This window comes from Phycodurus eques, chromosome 20, assembly GCF_024500275.1.
Source record: "Phycodurus eques isolate BA_2022a chromosome 20, UOR_Pequ_1.1, whole genome shotgun sequence".
Classification (NCBI taxonomy): domain Eukaryota; kingdom Metazoa; phylum Chordata; class Actinopteri; order Syngnathiformes; family Syngnathidae; genus Phycodurus; species Phycodurus eques.
The window spans coordinates 841,770-857,770 of record NC_084544.1 but is presented as its reverse complement, the minus strand read 5'-3'; the positions used below and the strand labels follow the sequence as shown (position 1 = coordinate 857,770).

General features: G+C 47.2%; 2 protein-coding genes across 3 annotated transcripts in view; both read right to left on the bottom strand.

Moving 5' to 3' along the window:
- macf1a (microtubule actin crosslinking factor 1a) overlaps positions 1-12,213 on the bottom strand; it is a 143,951-nt gene extending 131,738 nt beyond the window's left edge. The window contains exons 1-2 of one of the 2 annotated variants that reach the window (XM_061665101.1): positions 11,742-12,213; positions 8,003-8,241 (exon numbers count right to left, since the gene is read on the bottom strand). In XM_061665101.1, the coding sequence (XP_061521085.1) occupies positions 8,003-8,228 (226 nt within the window). In that variant the 5' untranslated portion in view covers positions 8,229-8,241; positions 11,742-12,213. Of the gene's footprint in view, positions 1-3,868; positions 4,606-8,002; positions 8,242-11,741 lie in introns of those variants that run through there. The other variant, XM_061665103.1, reaches the window with a different exon arrangement.
- A 955-nt stretch (positions 12,214-13,168) lies between these two features.
- ndufs5 (NADH:ubiquinone oxidoreductase subunit S5) lies at positions 13,169-15,493 on the bottom strand. The gene is made up of 3 exons (XM_061664586.1): positions 15,422-15,493; positions 14,514-14,742; positions 13,169-13,373 (listed from the first exon to the last, which is right to left on the bottom strand). Exons 2-3 carry the CDS (start codon positions 14,727-14,729, stop codon positions 13,266-13,268), a joined length of 324 nt encoding a protein of 107 aa, XP_061520570.1. The 5' UTR covers positions 14,730-14,742; positions 15,422-15,493; the 3' UTR covers positions 13,169-13,265.
- Positions 15,494-16,001: the final 508 nt, after the last annotated feature.

The following is a 16,001-nucleotide window of genomic DNA, read 5'->3' as shown; positions in this document are numbered from 1 at the left end:
ACTCTTACCACACCTCAATAAAATAAGACACTCGTCATAACATTACAACTTTCTTTCTTGGAGGGAAAAAAATGAGTTTGTAATCCTAACATTTTGATTATTTTTCCTTGAAAACAGGCTACTTTTTAATTCCAACGGCATATGAATTATGTTTAAATGCCGTTAAGATTATGAGGGGGTCCCTGAGAGAGAGCGTGTGTGTGTGTCGTATAAGCAAATGATCCAATTTCCTATCGAGTCTTTACTGTAGCGTCCAGCAGCACATTTGGTCAGGAAAAAAAGTCCACAAAGGATACTTTGCCACTTCCACTTTAGAGAAGGCTAGGCCGCGCACGCACACGGACACGCACACGTAGACACAGGCTGCCAAATGCTGGCCGTCCAAGAGGAAGGACTGATGAGCCTGAGCTGTTAAATATACAGCGGAGAGAAACTGTAATGCCATCCTCAGGCAAAGATTTGCAGGCCAAACACACACACAATGAATCAAGGCCTTCCACTCACTCACACACACACACACACACACACACACGTACTCAAAGCAGGATTGAGAAGACTCGATTTACCCGCATCATAAAGTTGATCCAGACTGCAAACAGAACCGGACACGTGTCGACAACTCGATTATTAGCATTTGAAATGCTAACAATGCTAACAATCTGCCATCGGGATGAAACGGGCACACACACGCACACACACACACCAAAAATGTGATGACACAGTTTGCCTGCGTGAAAAAGTTGATAGACCTCAAACATGGAAGCGAGATTGTTAGCACTAACAATGCTAAACAAAATTACTCTCAAAAGCTAATGTGCACGCACGCACACACACACACACACACCATATTTAAGACTGACATCAACAATGCTGCAGTGGAAATTCTTTTTCATATTGGCCTCCAATTGTTGGCCTTCCTGTCCGACTTCCGCCCTTTCTCCGAGTGAATTTCAGCCGGCTGACGCTGCGGCGCGCACGCACTTCATCTTTGAGGAAAAAACGCAATTTATAGAGGCGCATTTCAAACAGGACGTGTGAATAGGGCTAAGAATCACGCGGCGTCTGCTTTCCACTGACTCAGTTGTGCGCTTGACTGGCGGCCCGCTGTTTTTCCACCAGCGACCCTGACGCTACGACCGGAGACATCCTGGCATTGTTGTGCGTCGGCAGCACACGTCGACACACACGCAGCTGAGAATGATTTAAGACGTATCCCGTGTCCCTTCTCCAGTTTCACTCGAGCCATTCCGCATGCCCGACGAGCCAAGTTCACATTTGTCCCTGACACACAAGCAGCTGACGTGCGCACCCACACGGGATATGGTTCAAGTCCAAACAGGGCAATTCATCGACAGAATTTAGGAGGATTTTTTTTTTACCCAAAAGTCGTACAAATTAGTGGCAAACTTGCATATTTTGGGGAGAACGAGTTTTATTCTGCCAATTTTTGCCAATCTTTCTCTCTGTTGTGAAGTTAAACAAGTACTAAAGGACGAATTATTGTCAAACTATCTCAGTCGGGCCCGAGCAAATAGCACGCATAGCTTGCAAAGACAAGGAAGACACACCAGTTATGGCCAATATTCATAACATTTTGGAATATTTCTACTACATTTCCAATCGGCACTGAATCTGCTCTAAAAGAGCCGACGCCGTTGACGTTTCTTTAAAAACAAAGCAGCAGATCCAATTGCAACTCCCCATTAGGGCCAAACAATTCATCGAATTTCCCAAACCGTTCAGCCCTCGTTTAGATTTTCATTAAATGACCTAAAACGCAGGGTCATAGGTGAACGTAAAATACCCCAAACGTCATTCGATTATACACCATACAAGCTGTTTGCTGACAATAAAGTGACTGGCCACAACATTAGGTACACCTGCACAATCTAAATGACATCCAGACAAAATAAACAAAAAAAAAAAAAACGCATGAAACTCAAAGTCGGGAAGAGCTGAATGCAAAACTCCGCCAAAGCCAAAATTTCCCAATTTGGATCAGGAAGCTTCACAGCGTACATATTGGAGTTTTATCATTACGATTGCTACAATTTCCAATTTAAAAACGTGAAAAAAAAGTTACCCGCATACATAAGAAAAGCCAGATAAATAAAGCCTCCTTATCGGAGGTGATTTTAAAATAATAATTTTTAGAGTCCCCCCCCCCCCAACATTATGCACCCTTTAAGCATTAATACAACGCCAATATATACAAATGAAAATTTGTTCATGATTCAATTAAAATGTATTGCCCAAAAGTAAAATAAAAGCATCTAAATGTTTGATAAATACTTCTAAAAGATTAAGTACGAATGTGTTTTAAAGTTAAATACAACTAAATTGCACCAAACAAATGTACTACTGCACTGGATTTTTTTTTTTTTTTAAATGTAAGTTAAACATATTTTGTGATTCTAGCATGTACCACTAGAGGGAGCCCATGTACCACACTTTGAGAACTGCTGCGTTACGATATTTAACTCGTGGCCCAAACATCCTGCTCCCAAAACAGCTTTTCTTTAACAGAAAGGTTAACGGAAGGATGAGCAGAGCGTTGCCAGGATGCTGAAAAGGCAATCGAAATGTCAGAGGAGAGCGCGCACGCCGTGCGCACACACAAACCCAAAGGAGTTGTATTTCATTAGCATAATCAATAATTGAAAGGCCCAGCTCCGAGCCGACTGGCTTTCAATTAGAGCGGAGGCATTTATTTTCAAAGTTACGAAACAAGGCGGCGGCCGAGGGCGGGATGGTCCCGTCGTGGAATTCGCGGCAATATTTACAGCGCAAAACACAAGGTGACGGATGTCGGGCCAGGGCGTAAAAGGGCTTCCTCCGCTCTATCCCAAAGTACACGGGGAGAAAAGGGAAGACAAAGCGGCGCAGGCGGACCTGGAGGTTTGCTTATCCAAAATGATGCGCAGGACAAAACAATTATAATAATAAAAAATAAGAACGGAATGGACACAAACGCCACTTCAATCCATGGATTCTGTTAAAATTCCAAAATTCTCATCTCATCCTGACAAGCGTATCAAGGGTCACAACATTAGGCACACTAGCCCAGAACTGCCTTTACGCATAAAAATAATCCACGTTCACTTTTCACTGACAGTCAGGCGCGGCAGCTGTTAGTAGCGTTTTAAACATTTGTGAAAAATAAATCTGATAGCGCCAAACATTAGAAACAGCACTCAATAATAAGCATATTGTTCATTTCATATCCCTTCAACGCTGTAAAAGTGAGCATTCTGAGCCACTGAGAACAAGAGTGGGCCAACTCCAGTTTGGTCATTTTTAAATTAAAGCGCAGAAACGAATGGATCTTTCGGATGAAGACTGACCGAACTCGAGGTTGAGTTGGAATTTGAACAGAGCGGCCCTTCATTGCACTCAGCATTTTTGGGGTCCCGTTTCCAAGATGGCCGCACCCACGAACCCAGAGTTCGCCTCCCGCAAAAACTGAAAATCAGGTTCCGAGATCGAGAGACGACGAAGAAAGTAAATCGAAGTAATGCTAATTTAGCTTGGGTGCCAGCGCGTCTTTCGGGAAAAAATCATCGATTTGAGGGATGTTTGGCCTTAGCCCACTATTGCACCAAATGTCTCTCTTTAAATCTGAAGATGTGAAACTGCAAGCAAAATGAGCCAATATGACGAGCCGACATGATCCAAGTCCCAAATCATGAATGAAATCTGAAGAAAAACGACCACTTCCGTAAAACAAGTCTAGATCACCAAGATGTTCAAGTCCTGCAAAACGCCCAAAATGGAGTTGAACCACTCTCGTGTATGAAAGGCAGAATTGCTGTCAAAGCGCCGGGGTACCCGATGAAGTGTCCCACGCCTGCTCCCAATATGACGGTACCTTTATATCGTTCCAGGACATCTTCGTAGGCCTGGGCGAACTGCTTCTCCTGGGAGTGGTTGGACGGCAGCAGGCCGGGTATGAATCCGGCCATGGTGCTCCGAGGGGCGGACTACGGCAGTGGCCCCGCTCCGCTCCGCCGGCTGGCTAGCTGGATATCTCCCACTCCCCCGCGTCCTTTTCACGGGCGGGCTCGCTGCATTTGGCCCGGTAAAATCCCGTCAAATAGTCAATAAAGGTCTTCAAGGGTGTGAAATGTTGGATGGAGGCTACATCAATGTTATCTAGCCACCATCGGCGAGCTGCTCGGTGCGCGCCGACACACGGTCTCACAGCTCGGCGTCTCCCTCCTTAAATAGAGAACACCGAGCACCGGCGACAGCTGTTCACACGCCGGGGGGACGGAGCTCCAAGCCCACACGCCCCAGAGGAGACTCCGCGAAGTGGGGGGGACAGAGCGCGTCCGTTTCCCACCCGGCGTGGCGAGGGGTAGGAGTGGGGGTGGGGGTGGGGGCTATCAGGCCAAATTGTATCCGGACCCACGCTTCCTCTCCCCGGCTGCGTACGTCAGCGAGTTGTCCCGATGCTTCTTCCAAACCGCAAATGGCCGCTCCGCTTCGAGCGCCGACCTCCGAGCTCTCCGTCCGCCTTCGCTTCGGCTGCTGGGACTCAGCTCAGCCTACCGGGGCCGTTTTGCCTCCCTCTCTACCGGCCACGTCAGGCAGCGCCGCCGCAGGAATCTCAAAGCCCGGTGGCCAAATGTGGATGCTAGCACGCCAGGCTAGCCGGCTGGCTATGGAGTATTTGAAGCTCTAGCGCCCCCCGTCAGGCCAATAGTGGTATTACATCATCATCAGAGACCGTCCCTGAAGGCAACATGAGATTCGCTCGATGAGCGATCACTCGGTTGTTGTGTGAGGGACTTTGTTATTTCCAATTGTCCCTGAAGTCAACACCGGCCTCCAACCTGGATTGAGGGTGCACAGCGCCCCCTGAAGGCCGACGAGTCTCAATCCATATGCATGCTGCTATATTTGACTCGGTGACCTATTTGCTATAATGTGGCCACTCAATCCCGCCCTTTAAAACATCAGAGGATAATCTCCATAAAGCAGCTTCGACGGTGGACGACGCACAGATTGTGTTATTCATCCAATAGGGATTACCGTAAAGGTCCATACTTGATGCGCATTGTCGTCGAAAGAGGTCAATGTCGTACACTGTATGCCAGAGATGTGGAGAAAGATTCATTATATGAAGCGAAATATTATGAATATTCTATAATCCATTCAAATTATAGTGTTACTTTCATTCAGTTTGATTGGACGTAACCTCGTTAGTGGCGGCTTTCCAATAGAGGGCGCTGTCTCACCATTCACCGCGTTACATGAACAAAATGATCAAATGCAAAGAATTTGAAATACATGTGGGGTGGAAGCTTGGACCTTGAAACCACAATGAACCCAAAATGTGAACTTTTTAGTAGCAATCCTAACATATTTCAGAATAAAACGACAACAATAGTCAACTGAAGCTTGCTGTCTCGCGCACATTGTTCCGACTTTCTGCCAGCCCTGATTCCGAACTTTCCCTCCCGCCGAGGTTCACTTCATCAGTCTTTCTCCTTAACTTTGCCTTGAGAACAAGTCATTAACGCCTCCACCTCCTTCCCCCGTCATTCACTTTTCTGTGCCCTCTTTTCATGCCCGCTGTCGCCATTGCTTTCATCACCACGGCAACAGGAGGGAGAGCGGGGGAGAGAGAGTGAGAGAGCCCACATCACCATGGCAACAGGGCCCTGGAGAGGCTGCCTGTTGAGGGGGAAAAAAAAAAAAAAAAACGCTGCAGGCGGGAAGGAAGGATGCCTAAATGACATGCCGGTGTCGACGTGCGGGGTCCTGGTAATTGTTGCGTGACCGAGTGAATATCGGAGCTCGGCGAAAGGATTCCTGGTGCGCATTCCAGCTCGCCTGCGATACGGCCTGACGCAAAGAGGCCGACCGAGTGAGCGCCACAGTGCGGACGCGTTCGGCCCGCGAGCCGGTTCGTTCCGCTCCACCCGCTCGCGTCGCGAGCGTCTGCATCGAGGTCGCCTACGAACATTTCGCCAGAACTGATTTGCCAGCTGTGTGAACCCTCAGGCCTTGTTGGCGTTGACTATTTTGATTTGTATATATTTATAATCTATTTTACTCCCCTTTGATCTTCTTCTTCTGTCATTTTTGCTTCTTTGATTGCATAAAGTTTCTCGTCCATTCAATCTCATTTTATGAACTCGTCAAATTCCAGTGAGTTTGCCCAACGCGCAGGTTGTAAAACATCCATCCGTCCGTTTTCTAGCGCTTATCCGAGGTCGGGTCGCGGGGGCAGCAGCGTTAGCGGGGACGCCCAGACTTCCCTCTCCCCAGCCACTTCCTCCAGCTCCCGAGGCGTTCGCAGGCCAGGCCTGCCGGCGGGGCGTGCCCGGAACACCTCACCGGGGAGGCGTCCGGGAGGCATCCCAATCAACGTCAAAGAATTTTCGATATTTATTCTCAGTAGCATCTTTTTTGTCTTATACAGTGGTGCCTTGAGGAATGAGTTTAATTCATTCCGTGATTAAAACACTTGTATCTCAAATCATCTTTGTCCATTGAGATGAATGAAAAAAAATGTTTAAATGTTGGTAGTGTGTTTATTTGAATAAGAAAAATGGCACTCTAGAATATTGCACTTCATAGAAACATACATAACTGACATAATGAAAAGGAATGTAAAGAAATGAAGACAGATGTTTTGCTTCAAATCAATGGACATTGTGCTGCTCCTCAATAAATTGCAGCATTGTCCTTGTTTTACATTTAGTTGGACAGCAAACCTCAGTTGTTGACCAAACTAGCCACCAAACTGCTTCTTGTTGAAGAAAAGCGATACGAGTTGAGTTTACTGCCGTCATACAGCACTCCTATCTCAAGTTTTTGCTCGCAAGTCAGAGCAAAGTAATCGGCTGAGAGAAGGCTGTGATCTGGAAAGACTCGCTCGCGTGTCAAGGCACCGCCGTACAGTCCCGCTTCAAGTAAAGACTTTCTCGAGCTTCCACTTCGCAAATTGACATGGGATTCTTCTCCAGGGTCAGCAGAGGGCATCTCCACTTCTTGAACTCAAAACTGCGTCATTCATTTGCTCCGTTGGAGTGCAAGAAGCCATTAAACGCCTCTTTCGGGAACTGACAATGTGACATGAAATTGCATCGATGTCCAAAAAATGATAAATGATACAATCTGATGGAAAACATAAAAAACCTCAACTGCTGAGTCTCGAATAAAACCAATTTTACCCAACTCGGGACAAGCCAAACGTTGCGACGTGTGTCATTCAAGCCAGTAAATAACAAGGAATTTGAAAAATGTCGTTTTCATGGCTTTCAACTGGCCCAAAGTGCCACAACTCGTAAATCCAAAACATAAATAAATGTATGAAAAAAAAAACAAACACACAAACATGGACACAAACGGTCAGCATAGAGCCAAAGCGTGCATAGTAGAATTTTCATCATCATCTATTTATTCCCAACAATTTATTCTCTCGGCACGGTGGACAATTGGTTAGCGCACCAGCCTCACAGGTCTGAGAACCGGGGTTCAAATCCCGGCCGGGACCCTTGTGGAGTTTGCGTGTTCTCTCCGAGCACTCCGGTTTCCTACCACATCCCCAAAAACATCCGTGGTAGGTTACTTGAAGACTCTAAATTGCCCGCAGGTGTGAATGTGAGAGCCAATGGTTGTTTGTTTCTATGTGCCCTGCGATTGGCTGGCGACCGGTTCGGGGTGTCCCCGCCTCTCGCCCGAAGATAGCCGGGATAGGCTCCAGCGCGCCCGGTACGGAAGATAAATGAATGCATTTATTCTCTTCATTTCGTAAAGCTTCTCTTGTATGCATTGTTTCCGTCCGTGTATGTGGATGTTAGACATTTCGGCCAATCAGATTTCAGCCTCTATGTGTTGCCATGCCAACCTTCACAACCAGTAGCGCTGGCCCTTGGAACTTGCGCTATTTTAGCCATGGGGATTTTTCTTCAACCGACCACATTTCAAAGTCGGCAGCATTTTTGGTCGGTCAGAGCAAAAGCGACACGAGCGTCAGCGGTCTCCTTACCTGCCACGCGGACCACCGCCCTCTCGGCGGGGTCCAGCACCGAGTCCTGGCTCCTGCGCTTGCGCCGCTCGTGCTTGGACAGGTTCCAGGGCAGCGTGTCCCCCGGCGGCCCGGCGCGCAGCGACGAGGCGCACGGCGAAAGCGAGCCCCCCGAGCGCTCGCTGCGGAAGGACGGCTCGCTGACGCACGAGCGCTCGCTGAGGGTGTCGTCGTCCGACGACTCCATGGGGGCGTCGGCCCTGCCGGGGGACGAAAAGGGAGCAAAAGATGGATGGTTTAGAATTCCGCATCAACAAAAACATCATTCGTGACTCTTATCAAACGTCCGTCTATCCGTTTTCGATTAGCGCTTGTCTTGCGCAGGGTCGCAGGATGAGCTCGCGCCTATTGCAGCTAGCATTGCAAAATGATGTGAATTTTCACATTAGGAAGCTTTCCGTGAAATAGGAATTTATGGGAATCAACGGGAATCATCTAATGTGCGCGTGTGGGCACTCGCCCCTCCTCGCCTTTAGCTCGTTAGCTAGCAGAGACAGAACAGCACGGAAACTACTTTTCAAGTTCCGTCACTTCTTGCTCGGCAGAACTGGGAGCCGCGAAGTCCCACCCAAAAAGGCTTTTTTCACCACACCGCCATCTGCTGGATGTGGTGGGCCACTGCCCCCACCTTGCCACCTTAAGTTCAATCGACTGACCTTAGCTAGTTAGCATTATGCAACAACATATTGATCAGACAAATTCATTACAGCTCACTCGTTGCTAGGCAGAATTGGATAGAGCGGCCTGCTAAGGAAATTACTCAAAATCAGCAGAATGTGGATTATTTTTCGTCCATCCATCCATTTTCTGTCGCGCTTCTCCTCACGCGGGTCGCGGGAGCGCCGGAGCCCATCCCAGCTATCGTCGGCCAGGAGGCGGGGTACACCCTGAACCGGTCGCCAGCCCATCGCAGGGCACATACAAACAAACAAGCATCTGCACTCACATTCACACCTACGGGCAATTTAAGAGTCTTCGATGAACCTCGCATGCATGTTTTTGGGATGTGGGAGGAAATCGGAGTGCCCGGAGAAAAGCCACGACTTTGATCACTCACGGCAATTTCATTTGGAACCGGGACATCGTGTGCCGGTCGGTCGGGAAAGAAGCTTCTCGTCTTTCCGTGATCGGAACGATGCCACTTTGTCTTGCATCTTCTTATGCCGACACGTCCCAACATGTTTGAGCCGCTTAAAGCATCCGGCGGCTTTAATTGAATTGAATTTACTTCACCGGGTCGTAGGGCGACTTTCCACGGCGCGACGCGACGATAGGCGCTCACGCTAGCCACCGGTTAGCTCAAGAGCTCATCTAATCATTTGTGAGAACGTGAAAAGGTTTCTTTCTGAAATTTTGCACATTTATTACAAATAAAATCACATTAGTATTCGCAGAATGGTTTCTTTTTTGAATATGATGCCACAAGCCTGGCACATCTATTTTTGGGCACTTTTGTCCATTCCAACATTTTCTAATTGAAAAATGTGTGTCGAATTTTAAATATCGTGATGAGTTTTGAGGGCAAAATGAAGTTATTGTATTTCAGATAAAGGTAGGAAAGTGTAGAAGCGTTGTTCAGTAAATGCACTTTTGTCTTCACCTTTATCATGTATTTTTTTTTAAATGTATTTCAGTAGGCTGCTACCAATTGCTGAATCAATAAGGATTGTCTTTGCTAGGAATGCCTAAAATGCGAAATCATCAAGAACGTTTTGAAAAGAAGACTTTAAGCGCGGCTCTTACGGCCCGGGAGAAAACCGAGGCGTACGAGTGTCTTTTCTGGATCATGAAAAAGGACCCAAACACGTTGCGCCGGTGCACTGTATGTGCTGTACCTAATGAAGTGTCCGGTGTGAGCGTGTGTGTGTGTGTGTGTGTGTGTGTGTGTGTTGAGGCGCCATCCGCACATCAGCCAATCAATCGAGAATACGAAATCAATGCCAACGAATAGCCGGGACAATTTTGGATCGCGTGGAGTCTATGAAAGACTTTCCTCAAGTGCGTTCACTGCCGCGTGGTCGTCTCATTGCTCATTGCAATGTCCTTGTGTCTCCGAAGTCTTCTCCGCCAATTGACCGCCTGTCGTCGCACCCGAGCGGCTCCAACTACCGGAGACAAATTCCTTGTGTGGTTTTTTCTTTTGGACATACTTGGCAAATAAAGATGATTCTGATTCTGATTCTGATCTGCTCGTTAAAGAGTTGAAAGGAGCTTAACCGCAGTAAATATGCGAACACGTGCTAATGTTGAGCACTTTTCAAACATTTGCGACGCTTCGAAAGAGACTTTACAGGTGCGGTTTGTGTCGGTGGTGAAGTTGTAGACTAAACATGAAGGTTTTTGGCCAAAACCACTTGTGAAGGACTGTCACCACGGCAACGATACAAGGAAGGTCACCAAGTGGGAATGTGTGTATTTGGCTCTCTAGTTTTTGGTTGTGGTTTGTGTTGTGGCGTCTTGGGCGTCACGGTGAACGGTGCTCACTGTTTTTGTGTCTCAGGTCGCGTTTTTCTTTTCCAAGTTGCCGTTCTTCGACGGCTCGTAAAAGTGAGTCAGCGGCAGCGTAAAAATAGGACCGCGGTGGGGAAACTTCATCACCCAAAGCCTGTCATTAAGGTTGAAGGCCGCTGTGACGTCACGTCCCGCCCGCCCCCACTTCATTCACTAACGCTTACGTACTACTACACCGTGGCGCTTGTAAACCTTACATTTTTGCACCGAACCCTTCGTGGCTGCGTCGCCGCCGTCTCTCGCTGTCCTTCGTCAGCTGTGTGCGGCGGCGAAGCCCTCTGACCCAAATTGTGGGGAACCTGTAAATTCTGCCTAGCAACAATCCAACGCGCTGACATGAACCGGGAAGAAGAATTTGCAGCTGTTGAGCAACGCGTCTGCGTCTTCGACCTCGGATATTTGTATCCATTTTACTCATTAAATTGTCATTTAAAAAATAATGAATCCTGTTAGGTATCTGTGTATTTTTTTCAATTAAAATGTTTAAAATAGGGAAGGCCCATTTTTATGATTTAATATTGAGTTTGTTTTCATTTTAAAATGATAATTGCTCAAAGAAATGTACTAAATATTTCTCTTATTGCCTGCGGTGGGGTAGTTTATTTTTTTGCTCGTAACTTTTTAAAATATATTATCTATATTACATTTTTTTTTTACACATTTGATATTTTAATTATTCATTCTATTTTCTCTTTATTGTATTTTGTATTAAGTTGAAACGTACATTTTAAGAAGCTTGTATTTCTACTATTTCCTTTGAGGGCAATTTAACGTGTTTATTTTAAAGTTATGTTTGATTTGATGTAATATTTCTATTTTTGTACTATTTTGAATCGAATCACAGAATGACTCAGCCCTCTTTTCCCATTCGTCTTCAAGTGTGACTTGAGGCGAAGATGTTTGCTTCCAAGCTGCGGCGTGCAGGAGAGCTCGTGCTTCCTTCAGTCGCCTTCCAGCTCACATCAGCCCCCCAAAACAACCGAGGAAAAGGTCCCTCAGCACCGGTGGCTCCAAAGCATCGTGCATTGTTGAGGCCACATCATCATCATCATCATCATCATCCTCCTCCTCCTCACAGTCTTCTCCGGCGCCCTCATTGAATCAAAATGTCATTCAGAGCATTCCCAATTCATCTCGCGGCAGCTGGCTGCCTTGCAAGCGGTCCGCGCGAGCTCCGGCAGCGGCTTACCTTCGGCGGGGGGAGCGGCGCAGTGGCGGTCCCGCTAGCCGGGCTCCGAGCGTGGAAGGCCGGTGTGGCCGCCGCCGCCGCCGCCGCTGCCGTTCCTCGTCTTCTTCTCCTTCGTCCGTCCGAAAGTCGGATGAGAAGAGCGAAAGCGCTGCTGGCGATTGCGCTCCGGAGCTCCTTCGCCCTCTCGCCGGTCACTCGCGCGCCGCGTCCCCGCTCGGCCGCTCCCTTACGCGGCTAACCCGTCAATCGCAGGGGCCGGCACGCGACGGCTTTTCTGGGGCCGCTGGCGGACATTTCGTTTTGGGGGTGCTGGGTCGGGGGCTCCTCCTGCCTCGTCATCGCGCGTGGCCCATTTCGCGTGCACGCGGACGACGCTCACTCACGCCTTGCACATGCACGCGCACGCTCAGTGGAATATTTTGGAACGCTGAAAAGCGCTCGACCGAATTTTGTTGGGCTCACGGACACGAGTGGACGCTTTCAGGGGCGGAGCCAGGAATGCGTCAGTGGGGTGGCCACGAAAAACCAATCGGCGCCGTTCGCGTACAGTGAAGCGCTCTCACACGCCAGTCTGACGCTTTTTGACGCACTATTGAGTCTTTCAGTGGTGCGCGTCAGAGGGTTCAAAAGTTCACTTGCTCCTGAATGATTACCGGAGATGCTTTTGTGGAAAACAAGGCGTTGACCTCTTGACATATTTGCAGAAGCTACTCATCATTCACATTAACATGACGTCCTAATCAGCTTTTCAGACACCCCCCTCAAAAACAAAACCAAACTATTCAACATCTCAAGAATTCAAATGTCTTTCTAGAAATGAGGTAAGTGGCCTTCTGAAAAGTATTTTCTTTTTAATTGTATCCGGACAAAGAGTTTCCCTTTTTGGAATTGGAATCAAAAAATGGAACTTTTCATGTTATAATTCTTTCATACCCCTTTAACAATTTCATATGCTCGAAAGAGCCACTCTTCACGTTTTTTCACTTTCTAGCAGCTGTAAATGTAAAATGAGGCTCTACTCGACGTACAACCAACTAATAATGAAAAAAGCAAACTCAATTCTGGTCTGTACTTGACATCATTTTTAGTAGTTCTAATGAGGAAAACAATTATCAGCTGCCAAGTTTCCCATGAAACTAATGTGTCGTCTTTTAATGTGTCGTCTTATAAACGTATTTATTTTTAAGAGCATGAAATGTGTCCACGTGTCAAAATATGAAACTTTGTAAAATATATATATATATATATATATATATAAAAGGTGCCTATTTGTGAGTTTGTGGCGCCATCTTGTGGTGTCTCGAAGTAGATTTCTGACAAATCCCCTTTAAAGTAGCAAGTGACTTTTTTTTTTTTTTTTTTTTTTTTTTTTACAATGTTTATTGCTGACATAAATGTAGCAAAATTCAAGAAGAGAAAATGAAGTGTCTAAGCAATGGCTTTTTTCTTTTTATTAACCGACAGAGGAAGATTTTTAGCGTACACGACGACAAATGAGGGAGCGGGCGACGGGGCGAGCGGCGTTCACGGCTCGGAGCGTTCGCCCTGGCCCGTGTGGCAGACGGGCGGCGTGTATGTGCCCTCCTTCATCATCTTGTTGCGCTGCTGGCTGATGGCGTGCAAACGCTGGTGCTGAAAGCACAAGAAGACAAGACGACGATATAGTCATGAACAAAATGACGCCCCTCGCGGTCCCAAAGGAAATCTGGCATCAAAATCAAATCTTTTTTTTCCCTCACGAAAATCTAATTTCCAATTTTAAAAGGAAACGAAACCCAAGATGTCAAAACGCTCTGTTATATTTTAAATGTGCATGTCTTTTTGCGCCGATGCCAGTTTTCTTCTCAAAATGACATTTTAACCATCGCATCTCCTCGCCAAAGTTGACGTCGTGCGAATGTGACGAGCGTCGGCACAAATCTTCAGCGCGGGCGGTCGCGCTCGTACGGAATTTCCTGAGACGTGCTCTACTGTTGCCACCACCGTCAACACAAAACCATCCCAAAATCATCTTCAATCGCAAACTTTATATGCTTATAAAAAGGCTAATTAATTGCGCAGTTTCGCGGTTAGCCACTCGGCGAAAATAACGGAGCGCATTCACTCCGCTGCGACGGCCCGACGCGCTGGCCGCCGATCCATTTGGGCAAAGCGGGCGCTGTCCGACTTTCCGCAAACACGGCAAAAGCGCCACGCAAATTGGCGGCGACGTGGCGCTGGTACGGCCATTCAGTCTCATTCTTATTCTACCGTCGCAATACTATTCGCAGTCGCGTGTTTTGACTAATGCTGGCACATACAATGTCAACTTGCACAAAAACAATATTCAGTTGGCGGGTTTCGTTCCCCTTTGCCCTTTACTTGCAGAACAAGCAAATGACAATCAAAACAAGTTTCTCCCCCCTCCATCCTTGTTTCCTTTCTTCCTTCCCCATTTTCCTTCCTTGCTGTCACCCATCTGTTCTTCCCGCCCACCTTGCACCCTTCGCGTTCTACCTTCCTCCCTCCCTTCCTTTCATACCATCTTGTCTCCTTCCTGTCGTCCCTCCATTCAACCTCGCTGCCTTGCCACCTTCCCGCCCTTCCATACATCCTTGTTTCATCCTTCCTTCCTTCCTTGCGACCCCGCGTCGTCCTATCGGTGACATCAAAAGGCGTGTAGCTGCTTTTGTTTGATGATGCAAGATCGCACGGAACAGCCTAACGTGAGGCTTGTGCAAAAAAATGTCCTCCCTCGCTGCGTCCTCTGCGCTCGCTCGCGTGTCTGCGTACCATTTTCTGCCTGTGCATGCACTCGTAGAAGTCCTCAAACTCCAGGCGGCACTCTCGCTTGGCGCGCGTCTGCCCGATGCCGTGGGCGCAGTCGATCCAGTCCTTCTCGAAGGCGTGGCAGCGCGCCGCCCGCCGCCTGGGCTGCGGGCCGCTCTGCAGCAGCAGCCAGCGGTCCACGTCCACGCCCAGACGCGACTGGAGGTCCACGAAAGGCATCGCGCTGGCCGACCTAAAACAAGCAAAGAGGCAAGTACAAAAAAAGGACATTTCCCAAAAAGAAAAACCAAAACATTAGTTGGGTCCCAAGAGAAAATAAAGCCAAATCCCTGTGGTATTGTTTTAAGAGCATATCGTCCAGCCTTTTGCTAAACTTCGTTGTTGCTGCATTTAAAGGCGTGTCAATGGTTTAGTTCACATATAACAACAATTCAAGAACATGACGGTAACGCTCCCTTGTTTTGAGTTGTTTTTCTTTTACAAAGACATTGCTTGAATTCATACGACAAACTCCATTTTCATGTCATTTTTACCGACACGCGATGAAAACGTTGCTAAATAATCCACCCCGAGTAATATTGCTAATCCACCAAGCAACTTTGATTTATTTAGTTCATCGTTATGGATTCAAAAGCTCAAGCGAGGTCCGCACGTCATCATATCATCTATTACCAACCAGCAAAGCATGAAGAAACTATGAAAGCTATTTCCCAAAACGTCTTATAATGTCGGCTAGCGAGTCTGTTAGCACGCTAGTTCGCCGTCAATGACAAGCCGCGCGCGAACAGCGAGTCGATTCGTCTTCGGACGACGACAGCTAGAAGAAATGCTCACATTCGAGTCTCCTTACATTCAAAAATTCGGACTTCATTGGCAAATATTGAAATAAAACCGAATGAAGACCAAATTACCGTGTTTTGCTGGCGTCAATTTAACCTTCCTCCGGATGTGCGCGCGTTGCTTTACGACTGTCGAAAGGCATTGCCGTAAAGTGAGCGAAGGTGTCGCAAAGAATCCCCGAGACGTCATATTGCACTACCGCCACCTTGTGGACAAGAATGTCAGTCAAAACAAGTAGAAAGAGTTTACAAGCAATTAGTGGGACGTCATCTAGACTTACTTTTGTTGTATCATTTTTTCGCCATTTGTATACTGTAAACACCTCACAGGGAGTTCAGAGACAGGATTCGAACACAGTACCTCAGAAATGCGAGGCAGATGTGCTAACCACTCCCGCGTTATTTTTAGTACCATTTAATTTCAAGTGAGCCATATAGGATATTCCACCTCTGCTGTTTCTTAGTTTTTATATTTAATACATTTGTCATTAAGGGATGTTGTGTATAGAATTTTGAGGGGGTGAGGGGGGGGGGGGGGGTGACTTAATTCCATTATTGGAATATGGCTGTAATGAGGAAAACGTGAAGCGCTAAGAGAAAGTGGAGAATGTTCTGTATCACAGCAAATAATGACACACTGCTTTGGTAAACA